The following is a 16078-nucleotide window of genomic DNA, read 5'->3' as shown; positions in this document are numbered from 1 at the left end:
ATCTTGAAGAAATGTAAAACATGTTTTGGTGGTTCAGTTCTACCCAGGAAGGAAAAAGGAATGCTGAACAGAAAAACAACACAAAAATCGCAAATGCATGCACAGGTCTTTTCATGTACATGGTTCCATGTACTGCCTAATAAATAGAGGGAAACATGCACATGAAAAGCCTTGTGGATGCATTTGCGATTTTTGTGTTGTTTTTCTGTGTTGTTTAACATAAACATGTGCCCATGTTAATGTTTTGTTCATATGCAAAATCTATCAGCAAACACTCATGAATAAGTCAGTTAACTCTCTACAAGACTTTGGACTCCAACCTCTAGTAAATAAATCTAGGCATTTAAAGATCAGGCAGATGCTTCAGTTTTTGTTGCTGCTGCTGACAATGACTATAATTACAAGAAACTTCAAAACAGGCTGAAAACACGATCAGGAATGGGGATTAGCCAGGTGATAATATTACCTAAACATTTCCACTAAAAGGAAACAGAACACACCTCCAGTTTAACCTTCCAGAGCCTGTGAATGTTCCACCTGCCTGATTCAGTGCCACACCTGTGGAAGCAACATTATCTGTACAAACGGAACACCAAAGCAGAATGGTGATGTTCAAATTTGGGAGAACAATTGAATTTATTTTTTCCTATCTTCCCACTGGGATGAGACTACGGGAAATATATAAATATATTCTCTGTCATCTGAAGATTTCCCCCATTTAAACTATTTTACTACCATAAATCTCACCCAAGTACAGCTTTATGACAACTTTCTTTTTCTTACATAAATTGTTCATGCTATAGGGCTCATTTGAAAGTGACATCCAAGGTGAAGGTCCTTTCTTATAAGCCCTTTTCATCAGACAAATCCCTTGCTTTTATGGGTGCAAAAATGTTCCATGTTCCTTTTCTTTTAATCTTAGTTAACTCCATTTCTCAAAATATTAATAAGAACAAGTATACACTAGTTTACACTAGTATACAAGTATTTAATGTTGTAGTGCATTTTTTTCAATCCCTGAAGAAAAGCAAATGGAAACTACATCCTAGAAGTCTTGTTTGACCACCTATGGATTGCTATGACAGTGGCCCAAGTTCATTTCTTCTAGTCTCCATTAAATGGCATGTCTGCTCTCTGCTTAAATGTAGATCTGTTGGCATCAAGGGTTTCCTTGATTCCAATGACTCTGTTACAATAAAATGATTTCCCCCCCTAAGTGCTATCACTGAAAACAATGTGGGGATCTTAGATTCAAGCTGGGTTCACTGCTGTTCAATTTATCAACAGAGATGGCAAGTCTCTAGGCCACACTCCAATCTCAAACTGCGTCTTCACTTGATGCTGAGCTTCATGCTAACTTTGAATTCATGGTGAGAATACACTGCTTCTATTTTCACTTTCCAAGCCAGTGTTTGTATATTCACAGTAGTCCACCTTCCCTACATTTTAATTTTTATTTCTCTGGTGTTTCATTTAACTGTGGGAGAATCGCCTGAACAGAAGACATTCATAGGCAAAAAAATATAATTGGGTTGCTGCCCATGTGCAGGAATTAAATAACAACCAAGAAATTGGATGAAACATTAAGACATGCATGATATCATTGCTATCCTATGTTGGGTCATAAAAGACTTGGATATATTATTTGAAGGAATGCTTTTCCTTATATCACCCTGATGTCTTATAGTTCCATCAGGGACACGGGTGGCGCTGTAACCTAAACCACTGAGCCTCTTGGGTTTGTCAATCGGAAGGTTCACAGTTTGAATTCATGTGACAGGGTAAGCTTCCGTTGCTTTGTCCCAGCTTCTGCCAACCTAACAGTTTGAAAGCATACCAGTGCGAGTAGATAAATAGGTACCGCTGCGACGGGAAGGTAAACAACATTTCTGTGCACTCTGGCCCTCATCACGGTCCTCCGTGCACCAGTAACCGTTTAGTCATGATGGCCACATGACTTGGAAAGCTGTCTGTGGACAAATGCCAGCTCCCTCGGTCTGAAAATTGAGACGAAAACTGCACCCCATTGTTGCCTTTGACTGGACTTAACAGTCCAGGGGTCCTTTACTTTACCTTACCTTACAGTCCCACCACATAAGATAGAACCTTTTCTGTGGTGGTACATTGGCTGGGAAATTTCTTCCACAAGATATAGCTGCTGCTGACATTGCTTATTTTGGGGCGCTGCCTAAAAACATATTTTCACCAAGGCTTTCGTAGGGAACTGTTTAGTTAGTTCAATTATGCATTAATATTTATCCTAATGTCTCTATATAATAAAAATGTTAATGTCATCACACAAGCCGCCATTGGAGGTTTTGGAGTGCCTCAACACAATCCTGGATTTGCATGAAATCAGGGTTGGAGAGAAGGCAAAAGACAAGGCAGCTTGCACAACAGCAGTGGCCATGGCTTAGGAGCAAGAAGGGATGGACAATGAGAGGGGGAAGTGGTTTAAAACAATGGCAGGAGTTAAAAGGTCAGTAAAAGAGGGAGCTGAGAGGGAAATGGTGGATTTAAACAAAGTCAGAGGTTTGAGTAAAATACTATGGGATTTTTGACGGCTCTGTATCCTTTATCTCTTACATGAAGTAGCTGGAATGGAAGAGGGAGATTTGAGTACAGCAAATAGAGAGGAACACTGAAAAGGGGGAAAAAACTGGCTGCTTCAAACAATGGCAGAAATTTGAGTAAAGTGGGGGTGCAGCAACACTGAGAAGAAAATAGGGGGTGTTAAATTTTCTCTTGTGGCTATTTTATATTGCCATTTGTTCTTAAATTCTTCAACTTTATATTGTAAGCTGCCTTGCGGATGCTTGATGGAAAGGTAGGCTAGAAATGTTTCTGTCAACAAATATTGTGACAACTGATTCACACAAGATGAATTATACTGTTGTCAGTGAATCCCTCAGACAAATTATGTATTTCACTTCCTTGATGCCATGGCGGGTTGGTTTGCACAGGCATAAGTGCACTGTTGTTTAACTGTGCTAAAGATTAATTCTGCCAAAGTGCAAACAGTAAAAGAAGCCAAGCAGTGCAAATTTACTTGAGTGATTGTAAACTATAGTTCTGCCTCCGAGCATTAACAGGGAACAAAGTGGTGAAACATGAAAGTGCCACTTTTTCAGTCATTTTGCAAAGTATAACCTTACTTTAAAGGCTTCAGGTTGCCTTCACACTGGCACAAACAAGCAATTGCTAGCAACATGTCATGGTTCTTACCATTGGTTAACATCTGACAAAGGGTGTGATTTTAACCTTTCAGAACAGATGTGTTAACTAATGCATTAAAATGGTTGTGGAGGCAGGATGCTGCACTTACATCCTGATACTGAGCTGCAATCGGCAAGTATCCATGTGGGAGACTGTGCATATAATTCTTTCTTTGACAGAAAGTAGTTTGATTGAAATATTATCATTTTTGCTTTGCTTCCAAAGGGCAATGCATCTTCTGTTAACAACGTCTATTTGTGTGTGAATATTCTGCTAATATATTAAGGCAGATGTAAGAACAGCTTTGCTAACAGGATGGTGCTGAAAATAGAAACCTTACAGAGACCCCCCCCCCCTCCATATTACTATCTACAAAGTGGCTTTTGCAACAGAATAACTGGATTACACTTTTGTTCTGACAAACAGCATTTTATTTTCTTCAGAGAGACTAAGCAAATTAGACTGCTGAGATAGTTGGGTCAGTGTAAGCACATAAGCATGTGGAGCAAAGAGGAACAGTGTTTCATTTGTGTCATCATGGCTATGCTGAGCAAAGAGGAACAGCATAACAGCATAGTTTGCTCAACATAAGCTAACGAAAGAGTGCTTAACAGAAGTTCTGCCAGCTATAAAGGACAGGCAGGAAGTGACAGGCAGAATTTCCAAGCACCTTGGTTTCCCCAAACTAGGTCCTAGAAATGTATTTTCAATAGGTAACAAAAATTAGCATGCTTCTGCAGCCCTCAGGACTTTCCACATTGACAGACTTTTAGGATACTTTAGCACAATGTGAAAATGGCCCTTTGGAATGTCTTGCTCAAAACCATGAAGAGGTTTTGCAATAGCAATTAGAAAAGACACAGAGCCAGAATTCCCTCTGGATTTGGATTTCCAGCTGTGCCACTCATTCGCTTCCTTTTCCTGGTCTAGACAAATCCTGTTTCTCTCCCTCCCTCCCACTGGGGGTAGTAAGAGAAACCTACAAAAGAGGGGAACTTTGACATCACTGCCTTCAAAGTGCAGAAACCAAATTCCAAAGTTGAGCAAAGGGAATGCAGGCAACCTCACCAGATAGGAAGGAAAATCCATCCTCACTAGAGCACAGGAAAAATAAAAGATAACAGCTCCCTCTTGCCAGTTTGGAAAGATGCTTCTTCCTTTGTATCAAGCTATTTAAAGCTTTTGCTTTGTCTCCAGAGTTGAGAACCCCTCGAGTGTCTTCTCTCACTTCTGATGAAACACTTAAAAGTTCAAACAGTATAAGCCACCTGGTGTCACTTTTGGTTAAAGGCAGAAGCGAGGCAGTGGCGGCTTCCAATCATATATGCCTGTCTGTTGCCAAGCCCTGCTCATGTATATACATATATTATGTCTAGTTTTATGTTACCTATTTCCTGGCATCTTCTCTAACCTGGAAGGCACACATGTTGTTTCAGCTTGATGCTTTTTTTGTTGATGCAGCATGGAGCATCATTACTTGATAAGAAGAAAGGAAACTTGATGGTCCCTTTTATTGCTGAACATTTTTTCCCTCTTCAATCTCATTTCCTTGCTGGTCAGGCTCCATCTTTATGAGGCTGAATGACAACCACTTATTCCTGTTTGCAATGTCAAATATATGTGAGGTTTTCAACCAAAATGTAGACGCTCTCCACCTCCAATGTTTTAAAAGTGCTGATGGTTTAATGCTCTTAATGTCAGAAGGAAAATGAAAGTGTTCCCTTGATCTCATGGATAGTGTCCTGTCCCACATTCCTCCCCCAAAATACTCACTCTTCTCAGCTAGAAGGCTATAGCACTTCTTCAGCACAGCCCTCAAATTATCTCCATCCATATCAAGACCTGAACATCATTACTCTAATAACAAAACCTACAAAATGAGCCCTTTCAGGTTCAACTGCTTTCGGCCAGAGAATGACCAACAACTCAAAAGGTCATGCAGCTGCCAAATCTCAATGAGACACTTTCCCTAATAAACAGAACCACCTGTGAATCTCAGGTCCAGCATCAGGACCTGACATCCTTTGGCAGCTGACAGGGCCTCAGATCTCTAGCAAAACCCAACACTAATGCTTAGACCCTCTCAGTATGTCGGGATTAAGGGATAAACTAGGAAGTAGAACTGAAGAGTAAGCCAGAAGTCAGGACTGAAGAGCAACTAAATAATAAAGGGACAATCAAATGCTCAGGAAGATCTTGTTGCTTGGGAAAAACCAATGGGAATAAGAAGGTGCCTCGGGCTGATAGGACCTGTGCTTCGGGGTGTTCATGTTTGTGATTACCTAGTTTCAGCCTAGAGACAAACAGCAGATATCCATAACATGAATCCACACCACTACAGTCGTACCATGGGTCCCGAATGCCTTGGTACTTGGACATTTTGGCTCCTGAACGCCGCAAACCCAGAAGTGAGTGTTCCGGTTTGTGAACGTTCTTTGGAACGCTAACACCTGATGGGGCGTCTGTGGCTTCCAATTGGCTGCAGGAGCTTTCTGCAGCAAATCAGAAGCCATGCTTTGATTTCCAAACATTTTGGAAGTCAAACGGACTTCTGGAATGGATTCTGTTCAACTTCCAAGATACGACTGTTCACAAGTATGTTTATATTTACAGATAGGTTAGTACATTTGGGTTAACATCAATCACAATTCAAGTAAAAACATTGATAAGAAACAATGTACCTAAAATTTCTCTCCATTGCTCACAGAAGATGAAGCATACAACAGTTTTACCTTCTCTCTAAACTACTCTGCACCAATTACTCTGTAAAGCCTGTTATTGCCAGTTCTGTGACTGAGCTATCATGTCAGAAGTACACATTGTAAACATATATGCACTGCATGGTTGTGACAATTCATGTAAAGTGGTGGAATCCTGCCAGCTATGAATGGATAAACCCCATTTATTTCTCTGAGATTTATGCTTGAATAAGCAGATGGTACATTGCCGCCTAAAGTTACAGAACCCAATTTTTGCTAGAATAGAAGATGATAGGGATCATTATCTTTTGCATCAATCAAATAGGTGCTATTTACCATGCTTCCAATAGAGAGAATTTTTCACAAGCCTTCTGCTTATAAATATACATCCATCTTTGACTTGAGTCATGCTATGCACCTGAGTAGTCCCACACTTTCCATTTACTTTTAGCCCGCCTACCCCTGGTGCTGAAATGAGCTCATCAACCAAACTACTCACCTTTACTTTTCACCTTGGGAAATCTTGAGACTTTTTTTCAGGGGTGGGGATTGAAGGAGGGGGGAAAGAGTCAGGCACCATCATGAAGATAACATCTAAGAACTGCACTCAAAGGTGCTGCCTAGTCTTTAAATCCAATATTCATACCTCAGAGACATTGATCCTCCCCTCTTGAAACGAACACGTTGTGGGATCATGAGTGCAGAGGTTTCGATATTTACACCAGTGGCAACGAAAAGCACTGTTCACACAAGACAGGCACCTGCCAAGAAAGGAATAAAGGACCTCTAGGTTTCAGTCTGGGCAAGTGTGTTTATTATTGACAAATGTATAATTATTACCGAAGAGCCAGTTAATGATACTATTGACATATCAACAAAATTTATGGATGACAGAAAGCTCATTAAACATTTACACACTTGGTTAACATAATTAACCCTTAAATATGATTTACTAGGTGAATATTTATTACATTCTTGTGTCCATGATATTGCCAGTTTTGTGCCTTTTTCATTTTTAATGTCAGCCTTGACTGCCAAATGTCTTTCTTCCTTGCTTCTAGCAAGTGTCAAAATTTAAAATCAACAGATGGGCAGTGGGATTGCAGAATAATGTGAAATTATCTAAATAAAACTTAAGAATTAAGAAAAATTAATGTTTCTGCACTGCAGGCCTATGCTGACAGGCCTACGCCAATGATAGGACGCAATAGTAATACAGTGGTAGCTCAGTTTAAGAACAGTCCTGTTTACAAACGATTCGGTTTATGAACTCCGCAAAACCGGAAGCAGTGTCCCAGTTTGCAAACTTTACCTCAGTCTAAGATCTGAATCCGAACAGTGGAAGGGCACCGACGGTGGGAGGCCTCATTACGGAAAGCAAGCCTCGGTTTAAGAACAGTTTCGGTTTAAGAATGGACTTCTGTAACGGATTAAGTTCGTAAACCAAGGTACCACTGTACTTAGCATTTATATTGCACTTTCGAAGTGTTCAAAGTGCTTCACATACATAATCTCAGTAAACATTACAACAACCCAGTAAGGTAGGTTAGTATTATTAGCTCCATACTGCAGTGCAGGACTGAGTCAGAGGGAATAGCGACTTGCCTAAGGCATCCTAGAGTGTTCAACCTCTGATCCATGACTGATCCATGTAAGGTAAATTGCAATTTCAAGGCTAGCCTTCATGTGAAAGCTACTGCTGCACGTAGAAGAAGGAAAACCATGCCAAAATAATTTGAGTCAAATTATTTTTGGCCCACAATGACTATCTTCCCTTCCCTTAACTTTGCAGAGCTTAGGTTTGCATAACTCAACTGGTCAATGCAAAATTAAGAGTGGTCAATTTCACTGTTTGTGTACTGAAGGTTTTTCTCTACGGTTGTAGTATCAGAGCTGAAAATTTACAATGTGGCCAAATGGTTTGGAATACAATTAAGTATTCACACAGAGGAAAAAAATAATTCTGTCCCAGGTCTCTGCTGGTGGCAGATTGGTATAAATTTGCCTTCTGTCTTGAGAGTTACAGGTTTCATGTAGCTCCAGATGGGCATTGTGCTGGCAAGCCACTTACCTGGAAAGTTTCTGTCTATAACTGGTATGTGACAGCACGAGCAATAGTTTAATGCCATCTAGTGGGTCAGCTAGAGCTCAAGCAAAGACAGCTATGATTGCTTCAGAATCTGCCCAGGGCTTTGGTTAGCCTCTGCAATGCATGCAATTTTTCTTTGCCTGTCACTGAGATGGTGTTTTTATCCAATTTTTGCCTTGGGATATTTTGAGAGCAGCTGCTCCCAAAGGGACAAACTTCTAAACAGCATTTGAATCATGAGCATTTCTGCTTCTAGCGCACAGAAGAGCCATTTCTTCTATTTCTAATAATAAACAACGTGGGAGAAAAGGGAGAAGTTTATATTTTCAGAGGCCAACAGCATCTGTGTGGTGTAAGAGTTCAATTCCTCATGCTAATTTCCCCATTTCATGGCACTGAATCCGTTGGTTCTGTTTTCCCATAGCAAGCAATGGCAATGGAACAGACAATCAGAGGTTGTTTCTTTTAGGCCAGTATGGACAGGCAGATATTTTTAATGTCAGCATGATCTAGTAGTCTCTCTGTTACCACTGAGAAAACTAATTTAATCTAAAAAGCTAATATGAGTTATGAGGAATTTCACCACCTCACAAACAGAAGATACTTCAATGCCAAGCTAGGGAGTGTGGGCAGCTCCCTCCACCCCACCCCTTACTGTGCTAAAACACACATTAACCATCTTCTCCCATCTTATATTCTCAATTGTAATTGCCTTTTGATTCCTCTGTAATGACCTTAATAGCTAAGGAAGCTTATTCTAATCATACAAATGCAAATCTGAGTGGGGTAGGAATATTAAGCAGTATGAGCATATTTAATTACTCATTTATTTGACCCATTTCTCTCCCCCTTTCTCAGATTGGCAGGGATCTGTGTGGCGCCTGCTTTTCAGCTCCCATTTCCAGGATCAAAATGCAGCTTTCTTCACTTAGTACATCAGTTCTAAGATGAAGGGTTGGCTATTCCCATTGTCAAACATGAACATGCCTGTTTCCAGTGCCAGCAGCTCCATTAGGGCAAATGGGGCTCTGCCTCACTAACCTCACTGTGTTGTCAGCCATCCCTTACCTGCCTGCTTTCTCACTTACAACCACTGGCTGTCAGCTTCCTTTTCCTTAGTCTCAGTGGTGCCCTAGGAGAATGGGGGCAAAACTCTGCTTGCCATTGGCTCTTTCTCTACCTGCTGTTGGCCTCTTTGCCTTCCGCTGGAGCAGTCTGGAATTTCAGTTTGGATTTCCCCCCTCATGACTCCCACCTCTCTCCCAGTTTAGGACAGCTCTTGTTTCATAGAATTCCTGCTTCCCTGCCAGCTTGACCACTTTCCCCACAATTAGTTATGCTAAGTTTATGGCATCACTTTGGACGCCTGGATGACAAGCCTAGCTTGCTCTAATATCACTGGTGAGCAATCATTCTGGTGAACCGCTCACCTCTTTTGGGGAGAGATGGATTAACATCAAGCTTGTGGGTTACAGTAATTAAGGAAAGCAAGACTTGGGTTCAGGATCTTCAAAACCAACAGCTAGTATATAAGGGCTTAACATGAGACGTATCAATAGTTGCACAAGCAGAATACCACAAAATTTGATTTATTGGTTTTATTTATTTTGTCTGTTTACAGAACCGCCTCCCTCACAAAAATGCTTGAGGCAGCTTATAATGATTTACACCTTCATGCTATGAGAATGTTATATTGGCCTGTCATTAGTATCTAATCATTTCTATACTTCCATTAGTGACAAGATAATCAAGTTGTGCTTATAATATATGGGTGCAACTAAAAATAAATAAATAGTTTTCCTGACACACTCGAGAAATAATTGTTCTGCCTAGTGTAGATGGTGGTGGATATTGTTGCCAGGGCACCTTTATCCATCTTATCTTGGTCTTCAAGTCTAATGTTTGACACAGGCTGCAATCTTATACTCACCTACCTAGGAGTAAGCTCCACAGAACCCAATGGGGCTTGTTTCTGAATAGATAGAGATATAGGTCTGCACAGACAGAGACTTTTCCTGTGCTGAGAAACCTTTATAGTACAGACCTAGCATTATTGCTAAAGCCTTCAGGTTCTGATAGATAAGGAAGAACAAGAAAGGGTGTCTTACAGCTGGTGGGCACTGCAGTTGTAGAACTTGAACTCTGTGCTGACAAACATCTTGCCTGTCTCTCTGGATTTCAGAAGCAGCTCTATCCCAAACCAATCTGGAGAAAGAAAGAGTAGATAATTGAAACATAATGATATAATATTTCAGATTCCTCATATAGCATTCAGTATCTTTGGGGCATCTTTTCTCCATTTTGCTGGACTTGAGTTGAAAGCAAGTTTGCTTCCCCACAACTCCAGTGAGATCCTTGCAACTTTTTCTTTCTAACTTGGATGTGGCAAACATAATTCAGAGCTTCAAAGCCAAACAGAAGGCTTTTATCTTCAGCTGTGACAGTGTGCAGTGACCTGCCTCCTGCTCTAAAAGGATACTGGGTCACATCCCACTGGTGCTTTACCACTGGATCCCTAATGCCTTCCAGATACTGATAAATGACACTCTTCTGAACAATAAAACCTTAAAACGACTGAACTGTGCATACCTAAGAAACCACTTCTTCTCTTGTGTCCTGTCACCATCTCTCAAGGCCTGATACTCACATGGGGAAGGGCTGTGGCTAATTCGTAGAGCATCTGTGTTGCATGCAGTGGGTCCCTGGCATTTCCAGAAAGGTCTGGGGATGTGTGTTGTTTTGTCTGAAACCCTGGAGTGCCACCGATAGTCAGTGGGGACAATACTGAACTAGATGGACCAATGATCTGACTTGGTATAAGGCAGCCTTCCTATCCACTAGGGCTATGTGAAAAGCAGAGGGCCATGCAGAAGAATACCAGGCTGCACCTTTTCTACAAGGATAATGCTGACAAGACAGGTTGCACTGCTGCATGGTCCAGGGGCTTCTCATGTTATCCCAATGCTGTAAGAAGTGCCATTGATGCTGAAACTCCCACAACATTGGGATAACACAAATACTGTGCCTAAGACTGACAGGTCATGCTTTCCTGATTATTTCACATACGTTCCAGGTACTTATTAGAAGGATATGAACAAAGGTGTGCATAATGCTTCCAATACTTTATGGAAATGTATTCCTCTGATGGCTCCAAAGTCAGCATTAAAGGGGGAGGAGATGAAATCATCAGAAAAATGAATATGCTAGTTGAACTGCAACAGGAGTTTGTGCTGAGCCCTGTTCAGAACTTTCAGGGCTGCCTGGATTTATGTGCATATTCATTAAGTGTTTTCTGCATATAAAACAGATAAGAAGAAAGTATGGATATTTGGAAATCAGCCAATGAGAAAACAAGTTTGAAACAATGAGCTGTTTGGTAACTGTGTATGTCAGAGAGAGTTTGACAGCCATGGCATTAGCAAAGCAACAGCCCAAAAATTAGAAGACTTCTCCACCCACTCATGGTGACTGAGTCATACTTCAGAGTGTGAGTAACACCCACACTACCTCCTTTCTGGCCCGCCTCAGATAACAAAAGACTGAGACCCCTAATGATGCGGAGCCCGGAAAGCAGATGGCTTGGAGACTGACTTTTAAATTTGTGTGGTACATAAATTTGGGTAGAATTACACTACTGGGAAGCCAGGTTTGTGGATGATATCTCTTTCTTGCCTGCTCTTGGGAAAAATAACTTTATCCACACATCACTGCAGGGGAAGGCAGGAGTGCAGGCCTAAATCTAAATCTAGTCAAGCCCACCAGCCGTCCAGCTCCTGTCCTTTTGTGCCACAAATTCCTGCAGTGTGTACGATGGGTTGCCCGCCTATATTGTACCTCAAATCATAAGCCAGCTCACCTTGGTCCACAGGTATGGCAGGAACATCTTTTGATGCTGGTGAAATGCATACAATTTGGTTGCCCAAAACTTGGCCTTCAACTTCAGTGAGGTTTCCAAATACACAAGTGATACCAGTCGACAGGTCAGGCGCATCTCTCACCAGCAAGCTGAGCTACAACAAAACAAAACAAAACCAAAAAGCAGAAAGGGAAAGAGATCACCACCTGTCATTGCATAAGAGAGAAGGGAAAGGGAAAGTGGGGCATTTATTCTCTTTCTTTCTCAAAGAGATGAGAAGCAAAGATGCAGGCTGCTCTTCAACTGTTTCCAAAATCACTAGTTAGCATCTAGTTGCTCCACAGACCTGAAGAGTCATAATACCAGCAGGTAGAGGTGGAATTGACTATTTTCTCACAGCCTAACAGTTCAAAACTTTTAATAAAATCGCAATCACCTCAGGTTCCAACCAGGGAAACTTTTGTGCACTTGCCATTTGAAAATATAATGAGGTTATATTTTCCATTCAAAATGAGTGATTGATCAGCCAATCATATCTGCTTAGGGCCTATTCCCATTAACCGCTCAGGTCCCAGTGTACAACAAGCACATTTTTGTTGGCCAACCACTGGTGACACACAGCAAGGTTATAGAACAGATGCCAATGCTACACACAGAACTCAGCAAGGATTGGTTCTTTATCCACCAGTGGGAACACTCCAGAAGCCAAACTCACAGTGGCCTGTAAAAAGACAATTATCACTGAGTTGCATGTGGCTGCTTCAGAGCTATAGCACCAGCAGCTGAACATGAACAGAGAATGATTTGAACTGCAGCTTCCACCCTCTGAGAGGGTTATGGAGTAGCCTTTATAACTCTGTAACTGGCAATACTAAGCATGATTTTAAAATCAATGTCATAGCTGATGTAGGGTTTCTTTTTCTTTTTTGCCATACAGAGTAAGTAACCTTACAGCGTCCATCTTCTCACAATTCTAATTTGAAAAGATATTAGAGCTTTGCACTGCTCACCCCACTGCTTTGAGGGTGGAGATTGCAAAAGGACTTCTTCTTCTTGGCTACTATGCAGCCTTTGCCAATGTGTGGTGGCTGGAGGTTGATGGGAGTTCTATTCTAAAACACCTGGTGGGGATGGACTAGGTTGGCAAAGGCTGCTCTAGGAAGTATGAAGCAAAATCATTCTTGTGCCATTTTCTTTGATGACACATCATGCTGCATATAATGATACTGTATTTTGAGAGTTGTTGTTGTTGTTGTTGTTGTTGTTGTTGTATGTATGCATTTTTGAGGTTTTATATTCTAAATCACCCTGTGAACTTCAGGTGAAGAGCAGTATGGAAATTTAATAGCTAATTAATTAATAATACTCTAGCAGTACTTCAGAGAATAAAGAAAGGAAATGCTCTTTAAACAAGCAACCACCCACCCACCCACCATGGCTACCTACCGGAAGGCTGTGCTCAGAAACCGGGATGCTGCTAGGTTGCACAATGATGCTCATGCATTGCTTGATGCTGGCTGCAAATCGATATGGTTCATCTGCCCTCTCACACTTGTCCCTCCGGGAACACCTGATATGAAAAGTACAGGGTAAGCAGATAAGCAAGATTCTCAAAATTTGGCCATATAGCCTTGTATTTGGCCAGTTCCAGCCATTCCCAGCCACACAGCAATAAGATATTGAAAAACATTTTGCATACACTGACCATACACCTACATTTACATAATTTGAATGTCTGTGTGTAGGAGGCCTAGTCCTATTGAAATGCCTTTCACCGGTCTACTGTGGGAGGAAAATAGTTTTTTGTTTTTTAGTTTAATGCACCACCTCCGTATTAATTAACGGACTTCATCACTGGTTCTGAAAGCCCACGTAACGTTCACTTTCTCCAATTCACTCACGATTTAAACCCATCGGTCGCATCCTGCGTCAGTCTTCCCAATAGCTAGAAAAAGCATTATCAGTCAAGGCACAGATGCCTCAGCTACGGGGAATCCAAGTCTGGAATATCAGGAAGTGAAAATCAGCTGAAACCAGAATAATCTGTTGAATAAAGAGCAGGGTTGGCCAGTAAAGGGGCTTGTAGGCTATCTGGTCAATAAAGCAATTTTATTTGGCTCCCATTGACCCTAACAGATTTTAATCAAGGTTGTGATTATAACCAAAATTGTTTTCAAAATGAGAGATAAGAGATATTCAACAGTTCGTGTTATAGCTGCATTTGCCTTTTATATATAATGTCCTAGGCATGCCTGAATGCTTGTGCTTCATAATCATGAAGCTTTTACTGCTACAGGGTGCTGATTTTACTATAGAGTCTGATCATTAGTAGACTGGCCTGTGTGTGTCGCTGGACCATTCTATGGAGAAAAGAGCCACCTGAATAGAGAAACTGCCCAGCCCTGTTTTAGAAAAACCCCATATTCTAATTTATTTGGGCTTTGTTGCCTGGGGCTGAGAGTGGGCTAAAGAACACTTGCTATTTTTTGCTAATTTTTCATACACAGTTAAAAACACTATCTTGCCCATGAATATCAATGTCATGATAAATGTCTGAAAGAGGCTCAGGTGATGGTGAGCAAAGAGCAGTACTAGCCAACACTGTGCCCTCCAGATGTTGTTAAACTACAACTCCCATCAGCACCAGATAGGCCTTAGCACCTTCAGCTGAAAGCAGATATTATTATTTTTAGATAAAGTTCCCATTTTAAATTTTTTCAAAAAGTCAGTTCACAGATGATAGTCCAGTCATGTATCCATAGCAGTGACCGGAGGATAAATGACCACTGGGAGGAGCGCAAAGAGAAGAAACACCATGTTGCATCTCCAGCAGGAGAACTGAACACCTTCATCTGCCTCAGCTGCGACAAAACATGTCTCTCCTTCATCAATTTCTACAACCACACCAAGAGCTGCAACTGTCCAACAGCTTGACCTCACTCCCAAAGGCGCACTCCTCCACTGTCTCCTGAGACAGACAGATGCCAGCAATGGAAACCTCTGAGGATACAATCTTTAAACAAAACAAGAACCAATCAAACAAAAAGAGTCTCTTGGTTAAAATCTAAAACTGAAGGAGACATGGATTTTGTATGCTAAGCAGTTGGAAACGGAGCCTCAGTTATGGAAAGTGAATAGCTAACACTATGCTTGTGGCCCTTTTCTCTTTTTTTTCTAAACATTAGAAAATGCAGCCACTCAGACTTAAAGAACAGAATGCCAGAGGAAGGCAAGAGCAGCGTGACACCTATGCTTTAGTTAAAAACAAAACCTGTGGCTAATTAATCTCCTTCCCAGAGAGGTGAAGGGGCTTGAAGCTTGAATTCCTCTCCCTCACACTGGAGACACTAGAGTTAAGGCCTGTTATCATGCCTGAGTCTCCCAGGCTCTCTCCTCCCCCCAACGCTCCTCTTTGAACAGAAGCCATTACGTGTCACAAGCTGAGTTATGAGCACTGCAGCTGGCATGTGTTGGACACCTGGCTCATCACCAAAGCCATTTCATCTGAGAAGGCCCCCAGAGCGGGCTGAAACTCTTGAGCTCCTATCAAAATGAAGAAAAATGGAGAGAAAAGGCTAATCGTCCCTCCATCTTTCCATTTTCTTCATCACGAGAGGCTAAGAGGTCATTGAGCACACTAAGAAACAGCTTTGAGAAAGTGAGAAGAAGGAGTGCTACTAAAGAAGCACCACGGATGCTGTAGTTCTGCCTGCAGTGCTATTCAGGGTAAATAACAAGGCACATGATGAGGATGGGGCAGGAGGCCCAGAACAAAAGGTGGCATTCATGGTTCATGGCCTTGTCTGGAAGAGGAAAGTAAAACAAATTTATCTGGAGGGGAATGGGGTCTGTTTTCATGCTCATTGCCCAGTTTCTTTTGAAGGAATAGAGGAAGAAAAAAGAATTTTTCTAGGAAATTGGGGTGTAAGCTAACCATGCACTTTTCTTTTCTTTTACTTGGTTTATTTGAATTATCTGGTACATTTCAACCCCCACAGGTGAATGTGGCACAGTGAACCTTGATGGTGCCTGTTCTCACCTGTTGCAAGACACTTCTACATTTTCAGAGCTACAGACTGCTCTACTACTAGTGTTCAAGGAAGACGAATAAGATGATCTTCAGACACACACCCCTTGCAACAATATGCATTTTATTTTTTTAAACACACACATATACACACATTCTGCCTGAGTTGCCAGTTTGCTCCTTCTGCTAGG

The 16078-nt window shown here is 41.4% G+C and overlaps 1 protein-coding gene across 2 annotated transcripts in view; it reads right to left on the bottom strand.

The window, feature by feature from the left end:
- The window catches only part of PLXNA2 (plexin A2), a 386922-nt gene that overhangs the window by 138868 nt on the left and 231976 nt on the right, over positions 1-16078 (bottom strand). For both annotated transcript variants that reach the window (XM_083444223.1, XM_083444224.1), the window contains exons 6-9: positions 13307-13430; positions 11861-12014; positions 10113-10209; positions 6562-6676 (exon numbers count right to left, since the gene is read on the bottom strand). In XM_083444223.1, the coding sequence (XP_083300349.1) occupies positions 6562-6676; positions 10113-10209; positions 11861-12014; positions 13307-13430 (490 nt within the window). The remainder of the gene's footprint in view (positions 1-6561; positions 6677-10112; positions 10210-11860; positions 12015-13306; positions 13431-16078) is intronic.

Source organism: Podarcis tiliguerta (assembly GCF_965153285.1).
Source record: "Podarcis tiliguerta genome assembly, chromosome: 6".
Taxonomy (NCBI): domain Eukaryota; kingdom Metazoa; phylum Chordata; class Lepidosauria; order Squamata; family Lacertidae; genus Podarcis; species Podarcis tiliguerta.
This window is presented reverse-complemented; position numbering and strand designations above follow the sequence as displayed.